The sequence below is a fragment of the Lolium rigidum genome, chromosome 3 (genome assembly GCF_022539505.1).
Source record: "Lolium rigidum isolate FL_2022 chromosome 3, APGP_CSIRO_Lrig_0.1, whole genome shotgun sequence".
Lineage (NCBI taxonomy): Eukaryota > Viridiplantae > Streptophyta > Magnoliopsida > Poales > Poaceae > Lolium > Lolium rigidum.
In genome coordinates, this window is record NC_061510.1 from 336807394 (window position 1) to 336829471 (window position 22078).

The 22078-nt window shown below is 48.5% G+C and overlaps 1 protein-coding gene and 1 long non-coding RNA gene across 2 annotated transcripts; both read right to left on the reverse strand.

Moving 5' to 3' along the window:
* Nucleotides 1-5602: 5602 nt before the first annotated feature.
* Nucleotides 5603-6824, reverse strand: LOC124700114. Its single transcript, XR_007001638.1, has 4 exons — nt 6690-6824; nt 6496-6570; nt 6303-6407; nt 5603-5807 (listed from the first exon to the last, which is right to left on the reverse strand). It is a non-coding gene; the product is annotated as an uncharacterized LOC124700114 (long non-coding RNA).
* An 8648-nt stretch (nt 6825-15472) lies between these two features.
* On the reverse strand, nt 15473-20885 carry LOC124697105 (HIPL1 protein-like). Its single transcript, XM_047229737.1, has 6 exons — nt 20625-20885; nt 18658-19449; nt 18258-18474; nt 17401-17579; nt 16578-16819; nt 15473-16033 (listed from the first exon to the last, which is right to left on the reverse strand). The coding sequence occupies exons 1-6, from the start codon at nt 20883-20885 to the stop codon at nt 15640-15642; spliced, it is 2085 nt and encodes a 694-aa protein (XP_047085693.1). The 3' UTR covers nt 15473-15639.
* Between the last annotated feature and the right edge of the window lie 1193 nt (nt 20886-22078).

Here is a 22078-nt window from a genome sequence, read left to right on the forward strand (position 1 = left end):
TTTGAAACCAAGATTCTTACCTTTTTAGCTACTTTCCCTCAATGAACTACTGAAATCGGAATTTGTAGGATGTCACAAGCATTGAGGCAACTTTGTTTCAGCTCTGAAGACTCACCTTGCTAGCAAAATGTGTGGTCTTACTATCTTAGTGGAAAACTGGTGCAACCCCATCTCCTCATGTGCAGGAATCCACCCGCAGCACCACACGGCATCATGTATTTCACCACGCAGTATGACAATAGGGCGCCAGTCAAATTATAACTTTGAATATGCACACAACCTGAAGCCTCGAGATACATTTAGAGAAGCACCATCTCCGCGCCCCTACACTGCGATGAGCAATGAGCAGCCGTTCCGGCCACGCTCCAACTCCAACCCTGAACGTGGCTCTGCGAGAGTTGCAAAATAGCAGCGGGACGGCCAACAGAGATGATGAAGTAGACTTAGTGCTTGGCCGAGGCTGCGCTAGATCAGCTGCTGGGCAGCGTGGTGGACGCGGCTATCGCGGGGATGGCGGAACCACCGAGTGTACCCTCGCGACCGCGTTAAGATCCACGGCGATCGTGGGGATTATCGATCGCGCGTTTGTCATCAGCTTTTGTCGCTGGACATGGCGAGCCGGCGGCGGCATGATGGCCTCCGCGAGCAGCTCGATGTCATACTCGTCCGGCTCCAAACCTACCTCGTCCTCATAGCATGTCACAGGCCATTGCGAGCCGCCAGCCGCGTGGCTCCTCAAGCAGCCCGACGTCCAGCTTCAAGTAAGTAATCGTAGCGAGCCGCATGCTGGCTGTTTGATCGGTCGCGCGTGGGGCGCAGAATTTGAGACGCTACGGCGACTGCCTCGGTTCCCCTGCATCTCAAGTCAGCACATCTTCTCTAGCGTCATATCCCGTCGCCCGTTGCTGGACTCCATGAGGCTATGTCATCATCGCCAACCGATGTTGCTGGAGGAGGTTTGGGAAGAGGATCTCGTCGATGGATTTCCAGAACGGGGTGCCCCCGACGGACAAAACAAACCGCACGAGTCCACGGCAGATGAAAAAAAAATAGTGGCGAGCGGCCCATCGTCGTGCACGGAGAAGATCGCGGCGGCTGTCGGCTCTCCGCCTCTCCCCTAGGTTACCATGAGGTTCCATTGGTCTATCTGGCGCGTGTGCTCCACGACATGATCGATGTCCTCGCGATTGCTTCTGTGTCCCGATGTATGGGGGATTGCTTTGGCTTAAAAGATCTCGTCGGACTTGAGGTGCGTGCTGCTAGGGTTTCGATGGGGTTTCGATCTAATTTGGAGAGGAGAGGGGGCGTTCTTTCCCTGGATATATGAGGAGGCAGCAGCGGCGTGCCCAGGACCAATCGATCGTATTTGTGTGCCCCTGGGACTCGTCGGTGCCCTCTACGAGTCTACGATACACCCGTTCCATCGAGATCTGGTGGGGTTGCGCAAAGCCGAAACGAACGGACGAACTGATTTTTAACACGCGGTGGCATATTGACTGTATTATACGATTTTGTGGGAGGGCAAAACGGTCCAAAAAATTGTTGGACGAAAATTTTGGCAGAAACCTTAGCTCCTTTATTATTAGGTATAGATAACCAAAACCCTAGACCACATTCCTATTTTCCATATTGCCTCAATCTATTATAATTATATTATTAAAACAACAAACAACCAACGGTGTGGATTAGCTAGACATGATTACATGCAACATAATAATGGCCAAGATTAATCCGGCCGGCCGGTGCGCGTATACAATGACCCTTTGTCCCACGTCCACAAGAACAGATTAATCCACGGTTTCACTATATCTCAACAACTCTATCTCTTCCCTTTAAAATAAACAACTCTATCTCTTGCCTGCGCATAAGCCGTGATTTATTTTGCTACACTCCGATCTATTTAATCATGGCAGCGGGTAACAGCCAACACAAATTGAGGTTTTGCAAAATCAAAGGGTCCTAGATCTCGAGTCTCTATGTTTGATTGATCCCTGCGGCTTTACAACAACGGCAGCATCGGTGAGTCGTCTGGATGCAAAAAGGTGCTCTATGAAGATCGTGCATGATGTCTACAACGAGCCTCAGCCTAGGATGGTTGTCGATCGATCGCACCGCTGAAGTGCTGAAGAACACAAGGCTCCTGGTCTATGAAAATTTTGATATCAACCAGAAGCGAAGGCGTCGGCAGATAAAAATAATTATTATCATCCACATGACGTACTGGATCGCCTGCTTGATCTATTGGAGTTCCGAAAGAGAGTATACATGCTGGATTCTACAGTCAAACTATCAAACTATCAGTTATTTTATAATTGGATTCAACTAGATCAAGAAGGCTTGATGAATCTCCTAGCAATTCATACATGAGACGCATAGAAGCTGGACATGATTCTTTGTCTGATCGATTAATGGAAACTCCGGCCGGGATGATGCGCATATACAACCGGAGGGACACACCAATACAAATATCCATTGTCTGTTTAATTTTCATGGTAGATGGATATGCACCGGCAGCAGCCAAGCAGGTTATGTTGTCTTAAACCCTGGCGCTCTAGGATTTAGGCTGGTGTCCTTTACGACACTTCGTCAGTTTCGTCAGATAAACGACTGGGTGATTAGCGCCCGAGTCTTTCTCGTTTTTTTCTCTTTCTTTCAGTTAGCAATCCTGTTGTTTCGCTTGTAGACACGTTCAGCACGAAGCTCGGATCATGGGATGGCATGATCGGTAGTGGGGCGCGTGGCTCGGACACGTTTTGTAATTCCTGTTGAATAAAGGAAGAGAACACCGAAAAGCTGCTAACACAGTGCAGCACAAAAAAAACCTGAGTCTCTCGTGTCTTTCTCTCTCTCTCTGCGATCGACTTTGAGTTCGTAGATTCAAGGGCAACAATTGGCATCAGAGCCAGGTTCGTAGGGCATGTCAAGATCCCCAGGGAGCGGTGGCGGCGGTCATGGCGGAGGCGTGAGCCCGGCGGCAGCAGTCCCGCCGGCCACACACGCAGGACGCAGTGGCGGTACACCTCCAAGGGTAAGATCTGTGACACCCGTTCCGCTCCAGCGACGGCGATCGCAGAGCCGCGGATGGAACCTTGCAAGGCGTGGTGGTGGCGAGGTTGTGGTGCGCGAGCCCGCGGGCGGCAGCAGCGCAAACCTCTCCTTCCCGATGCTGACGCGCACCAACTACGTCCTCCTGGATGTCCTCCTCTGCCGCCTCCTCTGCCTGCAGCCGTGCCCACATGGCCTCTTCCTCCTCCTCCTGGATGTCCGCAACGGTGTCCCCCTCTCCCCTTGGCCATCGCTTGGTAGGGGGCTTGTGCTCCTCGGTGTGGTAGCTCTTTCCCACCAATGTCGCCATCCGAACGCTTTGCCCTCGCTGTCGGAGTCGGATGGCAAAGATAGTGGCACTGACATCTATCGCAGAGATGAATGGCAGCGGCCGGTTGGAGATCCGACCGCGCAGACGTAAGACTTTTATTGTGCCGCGGCAGGAAGTCGTGAAGGCAGTTGCTCTTCCGCAACGGTTTCTATGCTTGGGAAGGCGCGTCGATCGACGGTTGCGGTGCTTCGATTCGGCTTTGACCCGCGCCATCGTGAAACGCGAATGAAGGCACTCGATTTCGCTGTCCCTGACGTGCGGGGCCGCCTTAGAATACAAGGTCGCGCGTTGCGTCCGCGCGCGTAGTGTCCGCAGAGACGTATTCGTGACGCAAATTTAGGCCATGTTTGCGTCTCCGCGTACCAGATCGGTCATTATGTGTTAGGCCGGATGCAAATGAACGCAAAGCGTCCGTTTGCGTCGGGCTCCTGGAGATGCCCTTAGGAAAGAGAATCGGGCTTGCACATTGCCGGTATCAACTACCAGCGACCATCGGCGTCGAGCTCGTCCATCCATGTCAGCAGTGCCTCCCCGTGGTGCCGTTATTGCTACCGACTTCCTGTGGTGGAATTTACTTTCGTCTGCCTTTTGGTGAAGCATCGAACTCCGGGTAAGTTCATCCAAATCGGGTAAGTTCATCCATATCCAGGAATTTGCAACAAAGTAGGAGATGAAAACGAGCTCCTCGATCTACTGCTAGTCTGCTAGTCTGCTACACAGGCCAGCTAGCTAGCTAGTTTTCTAGTATTCCCTATGATCTATATTACTTGTCATAAGTTTAGTATAATTTTATGCTATGCTAATTATGCAACAAGTAATATGGATATGAGGAAGTAGTATGTTCGCTAGTGAAAACCACTCCTGCGAGTCTCATGTAGATGCTGCTAACAGTCCAGGTCAAAATCGATGTGTTGAGCCGTAGCGCGCCGGCCAACATGGATCCCTCGACAGCATACATTTGTAGATTTGATTAGTTTGCATGCAGGCGGCCTAGGCCATCTCAACTCCTGCATATTGGGGCACCATGGCCTCAATGCTCAAGCCGGACAACTTCAACTTCAACTTCATCGCCGATGACCGCGGGAACAACAAGATCTGCGACTTTATTGCCTTCCAGATCATCTTCCATCACCCCCGCGAACTCCCTTCAGCTCTAGGTCCCGGTCAATCTCGTGCGCAAGAAGGTAATAACACTTCTAGCAAAAAATACTAATGCACAAGAAAGAAATGGCACATGAAATTGTAAGTAACTATCTCGTAGAAACAATAGCTAGCGGCGACGAAAGTGCCACATGAAATGATATGTAATTATTATTTGTTGCCATCGATTTGTTTTGGTGCTAATGGTGTGTCGAAGTATTCGCGATAAATAGAAAGATAAAAAAACCTTGCTAATACTTTTATTCTCAAAAGTAGCTTAGAAATTAAAAAGATACTAGTAGCTTTACATGGCCATCGGGGCAGGCACGCTCCTCAGCCTTTGCGTCTCCATGGCCAGCGAGTCCTAGATGGGTGCCCCCTCGCCTGCCACAACCAGTCGTATTTTGTAGCGGCTGACGAGGCCAAAAGGTCCCTTCCCATCTACAACCTCGTTCAAGACTCGTCTTCGGGAAACCATGTTCTGCCTAGACCTTCTTGCTTTGACAGTAAAATGCATATATCCATGACAATATTGTGTAACATTCTGTTCGGCGAGAAACACGATCACACAAGCAGCACCGTTTGACGATAAACCTTTTGTTGGCACTACATGTCATCTCGCACGTCATGCCAACCCGGCTAGACACGCACATTGCAACTCTGGTTAGCTTCTTGCGCAACTCTGGTTAGCTTCTTGCGCCTCATGTCGATGGTTTTTGGCAATGGCAAAATCAAGTACAAACTATCCTCCTAGATGCATGTTCTTTCTTTATTGCTTGATGATTCGACTTGTACAGGATTAAAGCCAAGGTGGGCAACTCATAGGCCAACCACCTATATTAGTTACTAAGTTGGATCTATTGAACACTAATTAGCAAGAGATCGAGTTCAAATTTTTGACTTGACCTAACTTAATTTTTGGACATCTCGATCACAAGACAAATAATGGATACAAGAAGAAGAAAAAGGCACAATGTTAATAATAAAGCAAAACTTTTGTGATGTTTTAAATACATATAGGATTCAACACATGAGGTTTAGTTGTAGAGAAGCAAGTTAAAAACAGAGATAACAAACACAGGGAAGGGAACAATTAATATTACAAGTTCTGATGACAAAAAGGATGTTACAAGACAATTCGGAAGTATACAGGAAGTAAAACAGTTCTCCCGCTGTCCCGTAATGTAAGATGTTATTACAACCATCATATGTTATGGGACATAGGGAGCATCACATAAAGCCTAAAAGGAGAATCCTACATGGGTACTTGAGGTCTTGACTTGTTCTCTACCTGAAAATCAAAAAACAAAGAATGGGATTACGGTTTTGATGTGGGCATCAGCTGAGGTACACACACACGTACACTCGCCAGCATGCAGCCATGACTATCGCCACCACATGCGGGGTGCATCAATAGTAAGAAGTTAGTAGGTAAAATAAATTTTGAAGTACAGATCAGACCCCAAAATAGATGATGGTACAGTCAATAAAATACAAAATGATGAAGCAACAATAAAACGTCAGTTTTAGAACAAAGTTTTCCTCTTTTGCCCTTGAATTAACCAACGATAATGGCATCCTTACCAAAACCAAAGATAGCATAGGCAATAACTACCGCTTGACAAAACAGTGAGTATTTTGGAAACAAAAGTGAGTATTTAGACAACCAGCAGGGCATGTAAGGAGGGTAATTAATCAACTAAGTAAGGATAACCAGTTTGCTGTTGCACAACACACATACACAGCCACACAGGAGCATGGTTCCTATCAAAGGGAAATACCATACACTGCCATAAGGAAAAAATCTGAAGCTCGATCACCGGCAGCATATTTATAGTCGAGAGGTGATAGCAACACCCAGATCGGCCGGGGAGGAGCGAATTTGTGGTCTCTGCAACCAAAAAGCAATGCAGCAATGAGTACTTACAACCTTGTAGTCAGGGGACCAACCAAATTAAGCTGCAGACAGAAACGAATACCATGTGGCTGAAGGTATACTGCTATCTTCCTTCATTTTTGATAGGTGATAGCTCTTTTTCAGCAGCAGCGGCAAACTATATGCAAACATCACTCAGTGAGTTGATCCATGATTTTTGTAATTAAGCAGGTGAACAAAGAAAAACAGGCATGGCAGCGTGTATCGAACCAATCAGAGGATGGTTGCGGTGGTAACCTGGTAGGTGAGGTCCTCGGAGGAGAATAGTGAGTGGCAGGAGCCGATGAGGGTCTTGGCGGAGACCTCATGCTCGATGCGCAGCCACCAAATTAAGGATGCAGTTGGCCACCTCGTCGTCCTGGTTCCGGTGGGACGCCGCATCGCGAGCGGCACCCAAGTGCAGCTCTGCGTCCTCCCTGGGTTGCTCACCGCCGCGCTAGGGTCAAGGCGGCTCCATGTGCAGCAAGCGGAGCAATTCCCCGTGAGGCCGTGCAGGGGCGCTTGTGAATGCCGTTGGGCACCACCACCTCCTCGTGGTTCCTCTCCGACCCCGCCTCGCGGTACTCAACTCAACTGCAGCTCCTCATCCCTGAGGCCGCGCTAGGGCTTGCGGAGGCGTCGGCATCAGGGATGTGAGCAGCAGGTGTCTTCATCTTAAGCAGCACACACACACACACACACAAAGGGGACCAAAGCTGCAGAAAGACCCACACAGAGACACATGTATTTTTCTTGCAGAAAGTTAGTGAGGTATTCAGATGCAGGAGCAGAGCAGGACGGGTTCGGTTTCAATCGGTAGCACGGGTGGGTTTGGGGCCGAGTCGAATTAAGTGAGTACTAGGAGTATTTGGCAACTGAAATCGGCCCGCCCAAAACAAATGGGATTGACGCAAAAACAAAGCCGGACGCGCCTTCCCTTCGTTGGTACCATACCAGACGAGATTCAACTCACTCGTTTCAAACATCCCAAGCCTTCCGTTCCCTGCCTCTAGAATGACAACCTGCATCTGATTGCTGCCACCATGTGGGAGCTAGGTTCACAATCCATAGTACGTGTGTCGAGCACGATCAACATGCCTTTAGGACAAAACGCCCAACAGAAGCATCCGTGTGCGTAGTGGCCACGAGTATGCCACGCATGGAGCCCAGTTGTCCGATCCTGCCACCAGAGCGCGCGTTCCAATTGTCAAATGTAACAACAGAGCGCCATTAATTGTCCAGCTCCAGCACCACGACCACGAGAGAAGATGAAGAGAACCAGCTTGGTTGCGCACTGGGCCAAGCAGATAACTCTGAATGACATGCCATCCTCCTTCTTGTCCTCCACGGCGGCGGCCGTAGGAGCAAGGAAGGGCTCAAAACGCTGTGGCTGCACTACTGAAGCAGCGAGGTCGTCGGGGATGGCAGGCAGCAGCACGTAGCGCCGGTATAGTGGGTCAATTCCCTCACCAAGGTGCGGCAATCCAACTTGCTTCCCTCCGGAACGCCCGAGAGGAGGACGCGGCCGTCCCGTAGGTCGCGCCTGTGCCACCGCTTCGGGGAGGGGAGGAAGGAGCACGAGAAGTCGGCCGCGTGAAAACCGGCCAAGGTGCTCGCGGCGGCGGCGGAGGGGTGCGGACGCTGGGCTAGATGCGCCGGATCGTCCTGCCGGTGGCGGGAAGGAACGACGCCTAGGAGAGGCGGCAGGTGGCCGGCGCGGAACCGGCGGAGGAAGCCGTGGTCCGCGATAAGGCGGCGGAAGGAGACGCTGGCCATGGAGGCGCGCGCAAGGTCCGCCGCGCCGGGGAGGCGGAGGAAGATTTCCTCCAGGAGCTCATCTGCTAGGGCCAGCAGCGTCGTCGGCCGGGCTTCACGGCAGCGCCCAGGTGTCGCCGCCATTGGCGGCATCACCGGGATCTAGAGAAGGGAATGGTTTGGCAACAGTCCAACTAGGGCCTGACGAATTTCCGTTGAACTTTAACAAGCACATTTCGTGTGGCCTGGTCAAGCAAAAGGTGCCACTCGTCGATAACAATAAAAATTGAAGAATAAGTTCTAGTTACAAAAATATTTATTTTATTTTTACAGAAGACTAATCATCGTCAAAAATAACTTTTTTTTTTCAAAACCCTACGTACATACACTCACTCCTATGAACACACGCACAACCTACCTCTACGAGTACCTCCGAGAAATTGAGTTCCAAAATGAATTTAACGGATCTTGAAATTGTCGAAGTCACCACATACATCTTCTTGTTGACGGAAACATCGTCTACACCTAAAATAACCTGTAAGTAAAATATTCAAATATTCAAACGAAAAATTTACGTGTACATCTTCACATGCTTCATGTGCGCACAAATTCTTTCTATGAAAAATCGATTTGTAGTTTGGGCTGTGGCAAAGGACAAAACTTGATGCTCAAAACAAGGATTTTTGTGAGACATGTTTGGCTTTTTCGTTGACCACAAAAAAATGGTTTTCCGCAAAACTGTACAAACGCACCTAGATTGTCGAGATTTACGAACGCACATAGATTGTCGAGGCCTCATATATGCAAAAAAAAATTGTTGAATTTTTTTGATAATTAGAAATATATTTTTTTGGGTAGAGGGAGCATATGAACCGGAAGCCGGATTGAATATCTGCAAAAGTATAAAATATATATTTTGTCATCATGATAAGACAATCAAACACATAGTTTTCAGTGTAAACTTGCTAGATTTATATGGTTGGTTATTTAAATAGGTTCTATCTTGTATCCACCGTATAGCTTGCTAATATATTTGGCATTGGTTACGCGGTCTTCATCTAGGTTTAGAATTCTTATTACGGTCAGAACGATTACCGTTATTTGGTTGTTGGACTATGTAGAATGATAAGGTTTTAATGATAAAAAAAATTATCTCATTCATTTTACCTACATGTGCACCGCTTTGCTTCTTCATAGTTGTCTCTATAACGTGTGGAAAATCAAATCAAGACGTATTTATAGATATGTCCACACAGTTAAAGGACACGACAAGTGATATTTCTATCCAACGTGAATGACACTGTGATCTATGATTGGCTCTCTATGTCCATAGGTTTCTTTACAATTTTTTTTACGATTATCTGTATTGCAAATTATTATTATGTACCTTTTTGTTAGACTTATGCAGCTATGTGCATTTTAATTATACAGAAACCATGTGTAATACTTAAACCTTTTTAAATAATAAAGTATATTTTATCGAGAAAAAATATACCAGGCAAAGAAATGCGAGAAGCCTGGCTGCCAAAGTGCCGATCCAGTATGCTCATCGCTAAGGTTCAGATATTTGTGATGTTATTCTAAAGATTCTGTCCACCTTTTAGTATTTGTACTGGGCAAGTTTTTCACAGGATTCTCGTGCTGAACTGCTGTACTAGGTATTGAAGAATCATATACCCTGGCTATGCATCGGCCTATGATGCTGCATACATTTTTCTACAGTGCAAATAGGATCCATCTCATCTGCAGCTTAACAGTCGACGTGACAGATGTTAAAGTTGTATAGTTCCTTTTCCGTTATTCCCCAGTGTATGAGGGGCTTACCTGCACATTGTCACACATGTACATGTACTGGTCTATGGGCCCTCTGTGAATACTAGTTGCTCATTCACAACATGGTATCAAAGCTTTAGGTCTAGCTCTTTGCACGCTGCAACTCCGTGCTCGATCCACGCCGCCGCCGATGATCCTTCCGGCCGCCGCTGCTCCTCTTCCTCTTTCTTCTTTCTTCCCCTTTTTCGTCAAATTTTGAGCTCAAAATCGAGCCAATCCGGCCATCTCCGGTGCTGTTGCCGGCATCTCCGGTCATCTCCGGCGCCGCCCCGACCCCGGCCATCTCCGGCGCCGCCCCGACCTCCGCCGGCGCCGCCTAGCCCTCTGTCGGCGCCGACCCGTCCCCTGTTGGCGCCGCCCGCTGTTGGCCGTGCCGGCCATCTCCGGCGCCGTCTCGCTGCCGGCTGTGCCGGCCATCTCCGGCGCCGCACCGCCGCCGGCCGCGCCACCCGTCTCCGGCGCCGCCCCGCCGCCGGCCGCGCCGCCCGTCTCCGGCGCCGCACCGCTGCCGGTCACGCCGCCTGTCTCTGGCGGTCACGGGCGGCCAGCCTGAGATCCCGATCCGGACCGTGATCTGAGCAAAAAAAAAAAAATTGCAGGAAGATGGCATCATCTTCATCTGGGTATGTCAGTATTCCCCGGTGCCCTGTGATCTTTGATGGTACCAATTATGGGGAGTTTATTGCCTTTATGCGCATTCACATGCGTGGCCTTCGGCTGTGGGGTGTTCTTACTGGCGAGGTCTCTTGTCCGCCGCATCCTACTGCTCCTGTGCCTCCTACTCCACCGTCTGTGCCACACGCCCTTGCCGAGGATGCTACGCGAGGCTGATCGGGACGCGGCCAAGTCCGCCGAGACTGGCTGCCGATGAGGCTTATGATGAGCGGTACTTGCCTATTCCGAGGCTCTTGACTCCTACCGGAATAGCTTGGCTACCTTTACTCGGTGGTGTGATGAGGATGCCGGAGCTGCCGCTGTTCTTTCGCGAGTGTTCGGCCACGGCTTGCTTCGAGTTTATGGGCCTCGCTACCGTCGCCGAGATGTGGTCTCACCTTCGTCGGCGCTATCAGCCCTACGGGGATTCTCTCGTACTTATCCGTGTTGCGTCGGGAGCATGATTTTCAGCAGGGTGACTCTCATCGTTGATGAGTTCTACACCCGGAGTGCGGCGATCCGGCGCCAGCTTGACTCCCTTCGCGGTCTTGTATGTGGTACTTGCCGGTGTTGCCGGACGATACGTTCGGATATGGACTTCCGGAGGATCCATGAGTTCCTGTCTCGACTTCGCCCGGAGTTTGAGCCTCGTCGTGCTCGGTTGTTTGCTCGAGGCCGTGTTCCTATCTCGGAGGTGCTCGACCGAGCTTCGTGCTGAGGAGACTCGTCTGCGTGGTGCTGGTCTGCTTGGGACACCTTCTGTTCTTGCTGCTCGAGGTCCCCCTGCTCCTTCCCCGCCGCTTCTTCCTACACCAGTGCCTGCTGCTTCTGGAGGAGCCCGCTCTTCTCGCGGTGGGGGTCGCTCTCGCCCTCCTCGGTTCTGCACTCACCGTCGGAGGCCTGGTCACCTTGAGTCCGACCGCTACCGGAAGCGGCGTGGTGTGCCTCCTCGTGCTCCACCCTCGCACTCTGTCACCACCGGCTTCACCGAGCAGGATATAGTGCGACTTCAGCGCCTCCTTGCCTCCTCCGGCTGCCGCTCGACGGAATGCTGCTGCCTCCGCAGCTGTTTCCTCTCCACGATCGAGTACATCTTCGTGGGTTCCGGATTCGGAGCTTCTTTTCACATGTCTCCCGATTCTTCCTCTCTTTCTTCTCTTCGACCTCTTCCTCTTCCTCGTTAGTGTTCTTATCGCCGATGGCACTTCTCTCCCTGTTGCCGGTCGTGGCACTCTTTCTACTTCCTCCTTTTCCGTTCTCGATGTTTCTCATGTTCCCCGTCTTACCATGAATTTGTTTTCCGCTGCCCAACTCACCGATTCTGGTTGTCGGGTCATTCTTGATGTTGATTCTTGTTCCGTTCGGGACACTCACACTCGGGCCCCGGTTGGGGCTGGCCCTCGGTGCCGTGACTCCCGGGGACTTTGGGAACTTGAGCGGCTTCATGTTCCTTCTTCCCACACTCCATCGACCGCTCCATGCGTGCTTGCTACTTCCACCACCGCCTCCTTTCAGCAGTGGCACCACCGTCTTGGCCATCTCTGTGGTTCACGCTTATCATCTTTACTTCGTCGAGGTCTTCTGGGGCCTGTCTCAGGAGATGTCTCGCTTCAGGGTTGTCAGGGTTGTAGGCTTGGTAAACAGAATCAGTTACCTTATCCTACTAGTGAGTCTGTATCTCGGCGTCCGTTTGATTTGGTCCATTCCGATGTATGGGGTCCGGCTCCCTTTGCTTCCAAGGGGGTCACCGCTACTATGTTCTTTTTATCGATGACTTCTCTCGCCACACTTGGATTTATTTTATGACTTCTCGCAGCGAGGTTCTCTCGATATATAAGCGCTTTGCTGCCATGGTCCATACTCAGTTTTCCACGCCCGTACGTGTCTTTCGGGCTGATTCTGCCGGTGAGTATATCTCCAGCTGCTGCGTGGTTTTCTTGCTGAGCAGGGTACTCTTGCCCAGTTTTCCTGTCCTGGCGCCCATGCCCAAAATGGCGTGGCTGAGCGCAAGCATCGCCACCTGCTTGAGACGGCACGTGCGATGATGATCGTTGCCTCTCTCCCTCCTCACTTCTGGGCTGAGGCTGTGTCTATTTCCACCTATCTCATCAACCTTCAGCCCTCCACAGCCTTGTAGGGTGGTATTCCTCTTGAGCATCTCACTGGTCGCACTCCTGATTATTCGACCCTTCGTCTTTTTGGTTGCGTTTGCTATGTTCTTCTTGCTCCTCGTGAACGCACCAAACTGAGTGCTCAATCGGTTGAGTGTGTCTTCCTTGGCTATAGCCCTGAGCACAAAGGATATAAGTGTTGGGATCCTATTGGTCGTCGGATGCGCATCTCTCGGGATGTCACTTTTGATGAGTCCCGTCCCTTCTACCCGCGTCCCTCCTCCTCTTCCTTCTCGGTGGATGATATCTCTTTTCTCATGTTTCCCGACTCGCCTCCTCCTGTGCCTCCGGTCCCTACTCTGCCGAGTCTCTCACCACCTTCTCCTCCTTCACCCGCCAGACCCCCCTCTCCTCCCTCACCACCGTCCCCACCCTCCACATCTTCCTCTCCCATGTCACCTTCCTCGCCTACGGTCGTCCCTCCCTACCCTTTTCACTACTCCCGTCGTCCCCGTGAGGATGATGCTGCTTCTCCTGACATGCCCTCTACCTCTGATGTGATGCCCTCTCCGTCCGAGCCGACTCACCATCTTCATGCTCGTCCTCGTCCTCCTCCTGATCGCTATTCTCCCACTCACTACGGTCTTTCTGCTGTCCTTGAGCCGACCTCTTATCGGGATGCCCTTGCTCATCCCGAATGGCAGCTAGCGATGGCTGAGGAGATTGCTGCTCTTGAGCGTACTGGCACTTGGGATGTTGTCACTCCTCCTTCCTCTGTTCGTCCCATCACCTGCAAGTGGGTCTACAAGATCAAGACTCGCTCTGATGGTTCTCTTGAGCGCTACAAGGCTCGACTTGTCGCTCGCGGCTTTCAGCAGGAGCATGGCCTTGACTATGACGAGACCTTTGCGCCCGTGGCTCACATGACCACTGTTCGTACTCTTCTTGCCGTTGCTTCTGTTCGCCACTGGTCTGTCTCTCAGCTTGATGTGCCGAATGCTTTTCTTAACGGTGAGTTAAGTGAGGAGGTATACATGCAGCCACCTCCTGGCTACTCTGTTCCCGATGGCATGGTCTGTCGTCTCCGGCGCTCTCTCTATGGCCTTAAGCAAGCCCCTCGCGCCTAGTTTCAGCGTTTTGCCTCTGTAGTCATCGCTGCTGGTTTCGTCCCTAGCGCACATGACCCTGCGCTTTTTGTCCACACATCCTCTCGTGGTCGGACTCTGCTTCTTCTATATGTTGATGTCATGATCATCACAGGCGATGACCCTGAGTACATTGCCTTTGTCAAGGCTCGTCTTCGCGATCAGTTCCTCATGACCGATCTTGGTCCTCTCCGCTACTTTCTTGGCCTTGAGGTTTCCTCTACCTCCGATGGCTTCTATATCTCCCGGGAGAAGTATATTCGGGACCTTCTCACTCGTGCCGCTCTTGGTGATGAGCGCATTGTCGAGACTCCTATGGAGCTCAATGTCCACCTCCGTTCCACCGATGGTGATCCTCTTCCGGACCCGACTCGCTATCGTCACTTGGTTGGGAGTCTTGTCTACCTTGCTTGTCACACGTCCCGACATCTCCTACCCGGTGCACATTCTGAGTCAGTTCATGGCTGCTCCCACTAGTGTCCACTATAGTCATCTTCTTCGTGTCCTTCGCTATCTTCGTGGCACTATCTCCCGTCGGCTTTTCTTTCCTCGATCCAGCTCCTTACGGCTCCGGACCTACTCCGATGCTACTCGGGCTAGCGATCCGGAGGATCGCAAGTCTTTTCTCGCCTCTTGTGTCTTTCTTGGTGGCTCTCTCATTGCTTGGAAGACCAAGAAGTAGGTTGCAGTCTCTCGTTCGAGTGTCGAGGCTGAGTTGCGAGCGATGGCTCTCTTGACGGCTGAGGTGACTTGGTTACGCTGGTTACTTGCGGACTTTGGTGTTTCTGCTGACGCTCCGACTCCGCTCTTATCGGACAGTACTGGTGCCATCAGCATTGCGCGTGATCCGGTGAAGCACGAGCTCACCAAACACATCGGTGTTGATGCCTTCTATGTGCGTCATGCTGTGCAGCATCAGGTTATGGCTCCTCATTATGTGCCTTCAGAGCTTCAGCTTGCTGACTTCTTCACCAAGTCCCAGACTCGAGCACAGCATGGTTTCTTTCTCTCCAAACTCAGTGTTGTTGATCCACCATGAGTTTGAGGGGGGTGTTAGAGTTGTATAGTTCCTTTTCCGTTATTCCCCAGTGTATGAGGGGCTTACCTGCACATTGTCACACATGTACATGTACTGGCCTATGGCCCTCTGTGAATACTAGTTGCTCATTCACAACAACAGACACATCCCAGTTCCCCGTCACGATTTAAGGTAAAGATGGCAACCATGAATCTATCACTAAGGTTTATAAAAAGCTACATAGTTTGAACTCCTTCCAGTGTCATGAACAAGGGAGCCAGATCCTCTAACTGTAACAAATCACCGTACATATTTACTGTACAAATAAATCGTATAAACTAAAAAAAAACAGTGATAATTTTGATTGTAAGTAATTATTATAAATGGATATGGCTTACATATATTATGCTAGTTAATAGATCAAATTTGACTTAATCATATAGATGTGGAAAAGAAAAGTTAGGGAGGTGTAGGTTACCTAACTTCTCTCCTCCACGTTAGAGGTCTGTTTCCATGAACAAAGACTAAAGGGTACCGAAAGCCATAAGCCACAAATAGTTTGAAAGTCAAGCGTCACATAACAGCCGATTTCTACATCCAAACTGGGAGAAAACTGCTCATGCCTATATTGTAATTACCAACAACAAAAATAGGATACAAACCAATACTACTATTTTACACATTCACAGAGATCAAAAGTACAACGTATATACAACAAACGCAAAGGCTACCGCCACCAACTTCCCTACCCGTGTCACCGATCCTGACGATGAAGGGCCAGAGGGTGACATCGTTCCATCATCGGTCGCCGGCTTCTCCGTGGGGCAAGTGTAGCCACACAAGCTAGGCCGGACGACACGGTAGACACCCTTGCTCGTCAAGAGGAAGACGTCCTTGCTGTTGTCCTCGCCGAAGGAGAACACGTAGTCCAGGGAGGGGAGAGGACTTCCGCTTGCCGTTTCGCAGGGTATCGGGGAGTTCTTGGAGCAGCTAAATGGTGTCAGGGTGGAGGTGTAGTTCCCGCTGCTCTCCGGTGTCTCAGCGCCGGTCCACATCGCTGATGCGTATAGATCAGCATACATATACCTGAAATCATGTGTGGGGAGGTGGTAAAGCCTGTAAGGCCAAGTTGCTTGCAGGTTGTATGTCGTAGATGCAGAGAGTAAGAAACTAGCAAGACAAGCATGAATTCGCTGGCTAAATGGAGACTGAAGAATAATGCTCACAGTGCACGAAGTGGGGACTGAAGAACAAGGCTCACCGTGCGAAATTCACACTTTTACTTGTTTGCACATTTATTTATTCATGTTAAGATAACTGCACCTTGGTGAATGCATACCTCTTATATACTGAAATGCTTATAATCAGGAATTAGGCATACAATGTTTGCCACAACCAAATTGTACTATTGGTTTTCAAGATGGTATAGTAATGATATATCAGGTGGCGTACTGACTCCAAAACCATAAATTTGAGTGCACTAGCAGAAATTTCACTAATAAGACTAGAAATGCGGAAATTGCTCAGTTAATAAAGGAAAAGATGGAAAAGGTTTTGTATCATTCTAGATATAGGTTCCTCTAAAACAAGGAAATGTAATCTGAAGTTCCTCACAGGCAAAAATGCATACCTTCCATATAAGCAGGGATCGGTAGACCCTCGGTAGACATATCCACCTGTAATTGATGCAGACCCAACGTTCTTGTTCACAGCAGAATGGTTGTAACCCATGACAGGGAAGATGGCATTTATGGAACTAAGTGATGTATTCCCTCCAGGAGTCCATTCTGGATGATAAATGTATGGGCCCTCGTATGGCCGCCAGCCATAGTTTCCACCCTTGGAGATCAAGTCTACCTCTTCATATACATCCTGCAAATATGCAGTAAAAAAAATTGAAGTTTCATGGACAAACAAAAATGCAATTTCTGACCGAGGTCAACCTTTGAAATTATGGTTTATTCAAAAGCATGTTTCAGCTTTTATCTTGTCACACATTTCAGCATTGACATAAAATGTTTCTGCAGTCATCATATTTTGTGAACTTTCATTTTTATAGTTTGTTTGTATAAAGAATGTTTCCCCCATAGTCCACCATGTGACTGAAAGTAGGATAATCATTTTGTTTTATTTAATTAAGCAATACGTTTACAGTAGCTGATCAAGGAATGCTAAACATATGGAAATTTCAAACTTTAGTGCACTAATAAAGATTACAGAGCTAATCCCTAAAAAGGGAAAACATAAGTTTATTGAGCTACGTGTCAGATACTCATGAAAAAATTCAGTCAAAGCCCTAGAATACCAAATGCAATATAAATTCAAAATAATACATGACCATATCAGCAAGTATAGTTAAGCAGCTTCACCTTAATTACATGCTACCCTATTCAATCAAAATTGAGCAACTAGCATTCTAAATGACAACTTGATGCCTACAATTTTGAATGTACCTGCCCAACATCTGCACAGTAGAAGTAGGAAGGTCTCTCAGAATCAAAACTGCATCTCCATGGGTTTCTAAAACCCAAGGCCCAAATCTCTGGTTGTAAATCACTATCTTGAGCAAACGGATTGTCCTTTGGAATTGAATAGTTACCCCACAAGCTGTGGTTACTGATTTGCTTCGGGACTGAAAACAAAATATTAGAAGGATATAAGAGCAAAAAGACACCGAAGTTAAAAATTTAGTGTGCGTGTTAACTCCCCATGCTACAGTTTTCTTTGTCTATAAAACTTCTAAAACGTCAGTTTCATCTGATAGTGTAACTTCAACTGAAAGCTAAAAACAATAGATCAGCTTCCAGAGAAGGATCGTAATCCCATCAGTGTTAAATCAACATTATCGCTTGACATACATCCAATTAGTAAGTAAATGTCTTTATTCAGATGTAAAATCAGCAGGGAAGACATCATTATCACGGTCTTAGCATAAGAATTGCAACCATCGGAACATACCTAACATCTGCTCACAAAATAATTAGATGGAAATGACATGATCCTAATATTCCCAAATTTCCCTCACAAAAATACATATATTCATGGATTTGATTTTCTTGTTGATCGTTCAGTAACGTTGCTTAATACTATTCTAGGATAGTGCTATACTTTAAACAGAATAATAACACATCCACAATTTAATAAAAATGGTTTTGTCAAATGAAAAATTGTATGATTAATAAAATATCGAGTAGCCTTAATCAAATACCATGATACTAAGGGAAAACCCAAAATTATAACAGATGATAGTGAAAAGAACGCAAATATGACAGCAGCGGAAACAAGATCTGTATTACTAGTACCAACTTACTTTGTACATTGTCAACGTCAAGCCTCATTACTTTTCCCAGAAGCGATTTCTTGTTCTGAGCGAAATTAAAAGGGTCGCCTTTGTTTCCACCATCCCCCATCATAAAGTACAGATACCCATCTGTAGGTCCAAAAAGAATTTGTCCTGCATGGTGAGCTGTATACGGCAGCCCCATTGTAAATATCCTGCTAACCTCCGATGGATTAGCAGATGTTGTCTACAAAAGAAATTAATAATGAGGATGATATTCAAATGTTAGTTGTATTCTATTTTTTTCATTCATTTCAGAGACACGCTGCATTGTGTCGCTGGGGGTATAAGAAAATACCAACAGCGAAATAAGGGGTGAGAAAAGAACAACGATAACAAGATCTGTGCCGAAGTGGGTCCAAATCCATACCGCAGAAACATTTGATGAGGAGCCTTTTGCAGAATACTCAGACACGACAGTTTGGTACTGGCATGGCTGAGCACCATTATCAGTGCCGAGCTTTGAAGGATCACAGTCAACATCAGAATTGCATGAGCATCTACCAGCACAGTTAGGTGACTGAGTTCTATCACAATTATAGGAAACAAAGAAGCGCCCATTGGTAGCAAACTTTGGATGGAATGCTATGCCCATGAGTCCAAACTCGGAATCTAAATGCACTTCATCAGTTAGATCAAGGAATGGGCTGGCCTCGTCAAATTGTAGAGTGTTTCCAGAACCTTGTTCTGGGACAGTTGCCAACCATATCTTTCCAGCTTGGTTAGACAAGAAAACTCTGTTGGATCCATCAGGGTGAGGGGCCATGTTCAGGTATGACCCATTGCCGATTCTCTCAAGGCATACCCCTTTCGGGGAGGGTGATGGTTCGGTAGTGTTAAACGAAACTGCATTTCCATTGAAGCATACTGACTGGTCATCAGACGAGCCACCAAATGATGAGCAGAAGTTGTTTTCTGATTGCCAGACATCAGTAAGCTTTGACGACGAGCTAGGTAGTTGTGCACTTCCTTGCAAGGAAGGTTGAAAAGGAGAGTTGAGTACTGTCACATCTTTGCAGGTTTCCCAAACAAGTTTGCAGTAGTCTTGTGTGGAATCTTTTGATTGAGCAGAGCTTCCTGAAGAGGTATTGTTGCACAGAAGAGGGACCATCCGAATCTTTGAGCTTGAGTTGAACAACTCAGCCGAAAATGGACTGCATTTCTGAAAACAGAACAAAACAAAATCTGTTAGTACGGGTTTAAGGATGTTCAGAAGAGCTAAATGCAGCATTAAGGCAATAAGGGGGTATCCGTTAAGCGTGCTGAATGATAGTGTTCAGTATGTGGCCGTTTCAGCTCTAGTCTCAAATAAATATTGGAGCTTTGGTGGGTGTGTTTCTTTTGAATACAGAGCTTGTGAAGGTTACTGGCTTCCTGACATGTATGACCACACTAGGTTCTGATGAGTAACCTTGTACACTGGCTGGGATGTTCCCAGCCATTCATTTCTGCACTTCATTTTCATGAATGAACATTTAGCTGCTCTCTATAAAAACAGGGATATCTGTGGGCAAAACTATAAGAGAATGCAAATACATATGTCTTAAGAGCAACAAAACCACCACGTCTATACATTTTCCGTTGAAGTTGGTCCGCGTATATACTCTAGTTTATAACACATAGCATGAGCCTAAATCTAGTAATCCAAATGCAATAAAAGAATAGCTTTCCACAAATAATGGTCCTTAACAGTATGAGAGTTGTGGTGCTCCAGTCTTGGATTTGTCGATCACCCCGTAACACACTCCCTCTGATTCACAAAATATAGGTAGTTTAGGATGTTGACACGGTCGGTCTCCAAAGTAAAACTTTGACCGAAATTTGTAAATTAAAAAAATGTTGTTTGAAATAATTATTTTTTGTATACTTGAAACAAAATATCATGACCAATCTCCAAATACCAATTTGATCTCCTCTCCTCTATATAGCAGTTTGGGCAAAACCTAGAGATGCTGTGCTAGGACGAACTGGAACACAGCTTCTATTATGAAATCAGAGCAAAAAAAAAATATTTTCCCTTTTGACAGCTAAGATGAATGTTTTCGTCGTTTCCTCGCTGGTTGTTGGCGATAGCATGTGCGGAGTAGACAGCGGAATAGCATGAAACTAGCATAGCATGGGATGTCACTAGTACGACTAGTTGCGATGACGAGGGATGAAGCTGCCCAGATACCCAGATGGAGCCCTGTATGGCTTCCCCGGCTTAGGAAGAAGGTCGAACATGTAGCGTCCACCCTCCCAGTGAGCACGCGTGCTGGAAGTAGTAATAGCAGGTCTCCTCTTCTTTGGTCCACTGATGGGAGGGAGCAAGAAGACATAAATAAAAGCAGTTCGTACCGCGCAGAGGACGGACTTGAGGACGGCGGCGCAGGCGGCGTCGGAGACGTTCATGGCCTGGAGCTGCTTCCTGAGCGCGGCGTCGGCGGCGGCGTCGCAGCAGCTGGTCCCGCTGTAGGGGCAGAACCCGAGCGTCCCGTTGAGCGGCACGGGCGCCGTCGAGTCCGTGCAGAGCGGGAGGGCGCGGAGGAGCCACGGCTGGCACCAGAGGCAGCAGAGCAGGACGAGGAGGGAGCGCGGTGAGCGCAGGAGCTTCCCCATCGTGGTACGGTGTCCGGCTGTTCTTGGCAGTGGGTCTCGCGGGGCGCGAGCATGGTTGCGTAGCGGCGAGGCGAGGGGCGGGTGGATTTATTGGGATCGATGGGGACGCCGGCGAGAGTGGGAAGAGGAAGAAAGAAGAGGCGGCATGTGAGGGAGGGAGTTGACCGATTTGGTTTAAAAATTGGTGACGGCGAGACATTTGTCGGCCCGCGACTCGTGAGCACAGACAGCTACAGCTCGAGGAAGCTCGCTCTGACTTGCTTAGCTTGATCGCTGCTGTCATTGGGTGTCAGAGTGAGACAAGATCAGGATATTATTCCGATACGGACGTCCTAGTTTTTTCAGATTAAGCAGGAAAACAATACTATCTCTCGACCTCGCCTTGTCTGCAATCAAACATTATCCAAGGTAATAATATATACTATCTGCTCAAAATTTATCTGAATTTCTCGATCGCCTGGGCAAGAGTGACCTCGAGAGCATGGCGATCTGAATTTCATGGCCTACCACGAGACGTAGACTGATAGACACGCGCGGGGTTGGTGTTGGTTGGGAAACGGGCGAGTTTGACAGGGCCGCGTACAGCTTGACTACTTCTTCAGCATGGTTCATGGTTGGCACCGACGAAGATCCAAACCGGAGGCCCCATGACTGGTTTAACCAAGTGGGTTTCCCACTGAATATTTTGTGGAACTCTGGTGTCTGAACGAACAATGAGAGGGGCATCGCCAGAACTTGCCTTTTGCGCCGTCGTCCTCGCCCACTTGATCAAACAAACGCACGCGCGGGTCAATTTCCTTTTGTGGGCGTGATAAATCGGCAGAGGCACGGGGGCATAGTACTAGTAAGTAAAGCTCGGCGCCGCTCTGACTTTGCAACGGCGGCTCTGGGTCACCGTCAGGCGTCAGCGAGGGCACAATTCAACGATCGGGGTTGGCGCGCGGGTGGACCTGGAGCTCATCGATCGCAAAGTCCATCTCTTTGACTCCTTGAAGCGCTACCTTTATGAGAGGCTGTGTATGTACTGTACGATTTATTGGGGAGGATGAGATTGTCCAGGTCGCTTCTGAACTACACTGAACCAGATGATCCTTGTACGGGCACTGATGTTCCAAGGCTGTAGCCCCTTTTGCTGATGATGTATTTTTTTGTGCGAGGACGCGGATGCATGATGGCGTCAGATAGCATTTGAG

What these genes read in the sequence shown, in the direction of transcription:
- LOC124697105 (XM_047229737.1), bottom strand. Translation starts at nt 20,885, where the DNA reads ATGGGGAAGCTCCTGCGCTCACCGCGCTCCCTCCTCGTCCTGCTCTGC. An exon ending in CCTCATCAAATGTTTCTGCG is followed by an intron (nt 18,475 to 18,657) that starts GTATGGATTTGG and finishes TTTCTTTTGTAG; the next exon opens with ACAACATCTGCTAATCCATC. An exon ending in GATCCCTGCTTATATGGAAG is followed by an intron (nt 16,034 to 16,577) that starts GTATGCATTTTT and finishes ACATGATTTCAG; the next exon opens with GTATATGTATGCTGATCTAT.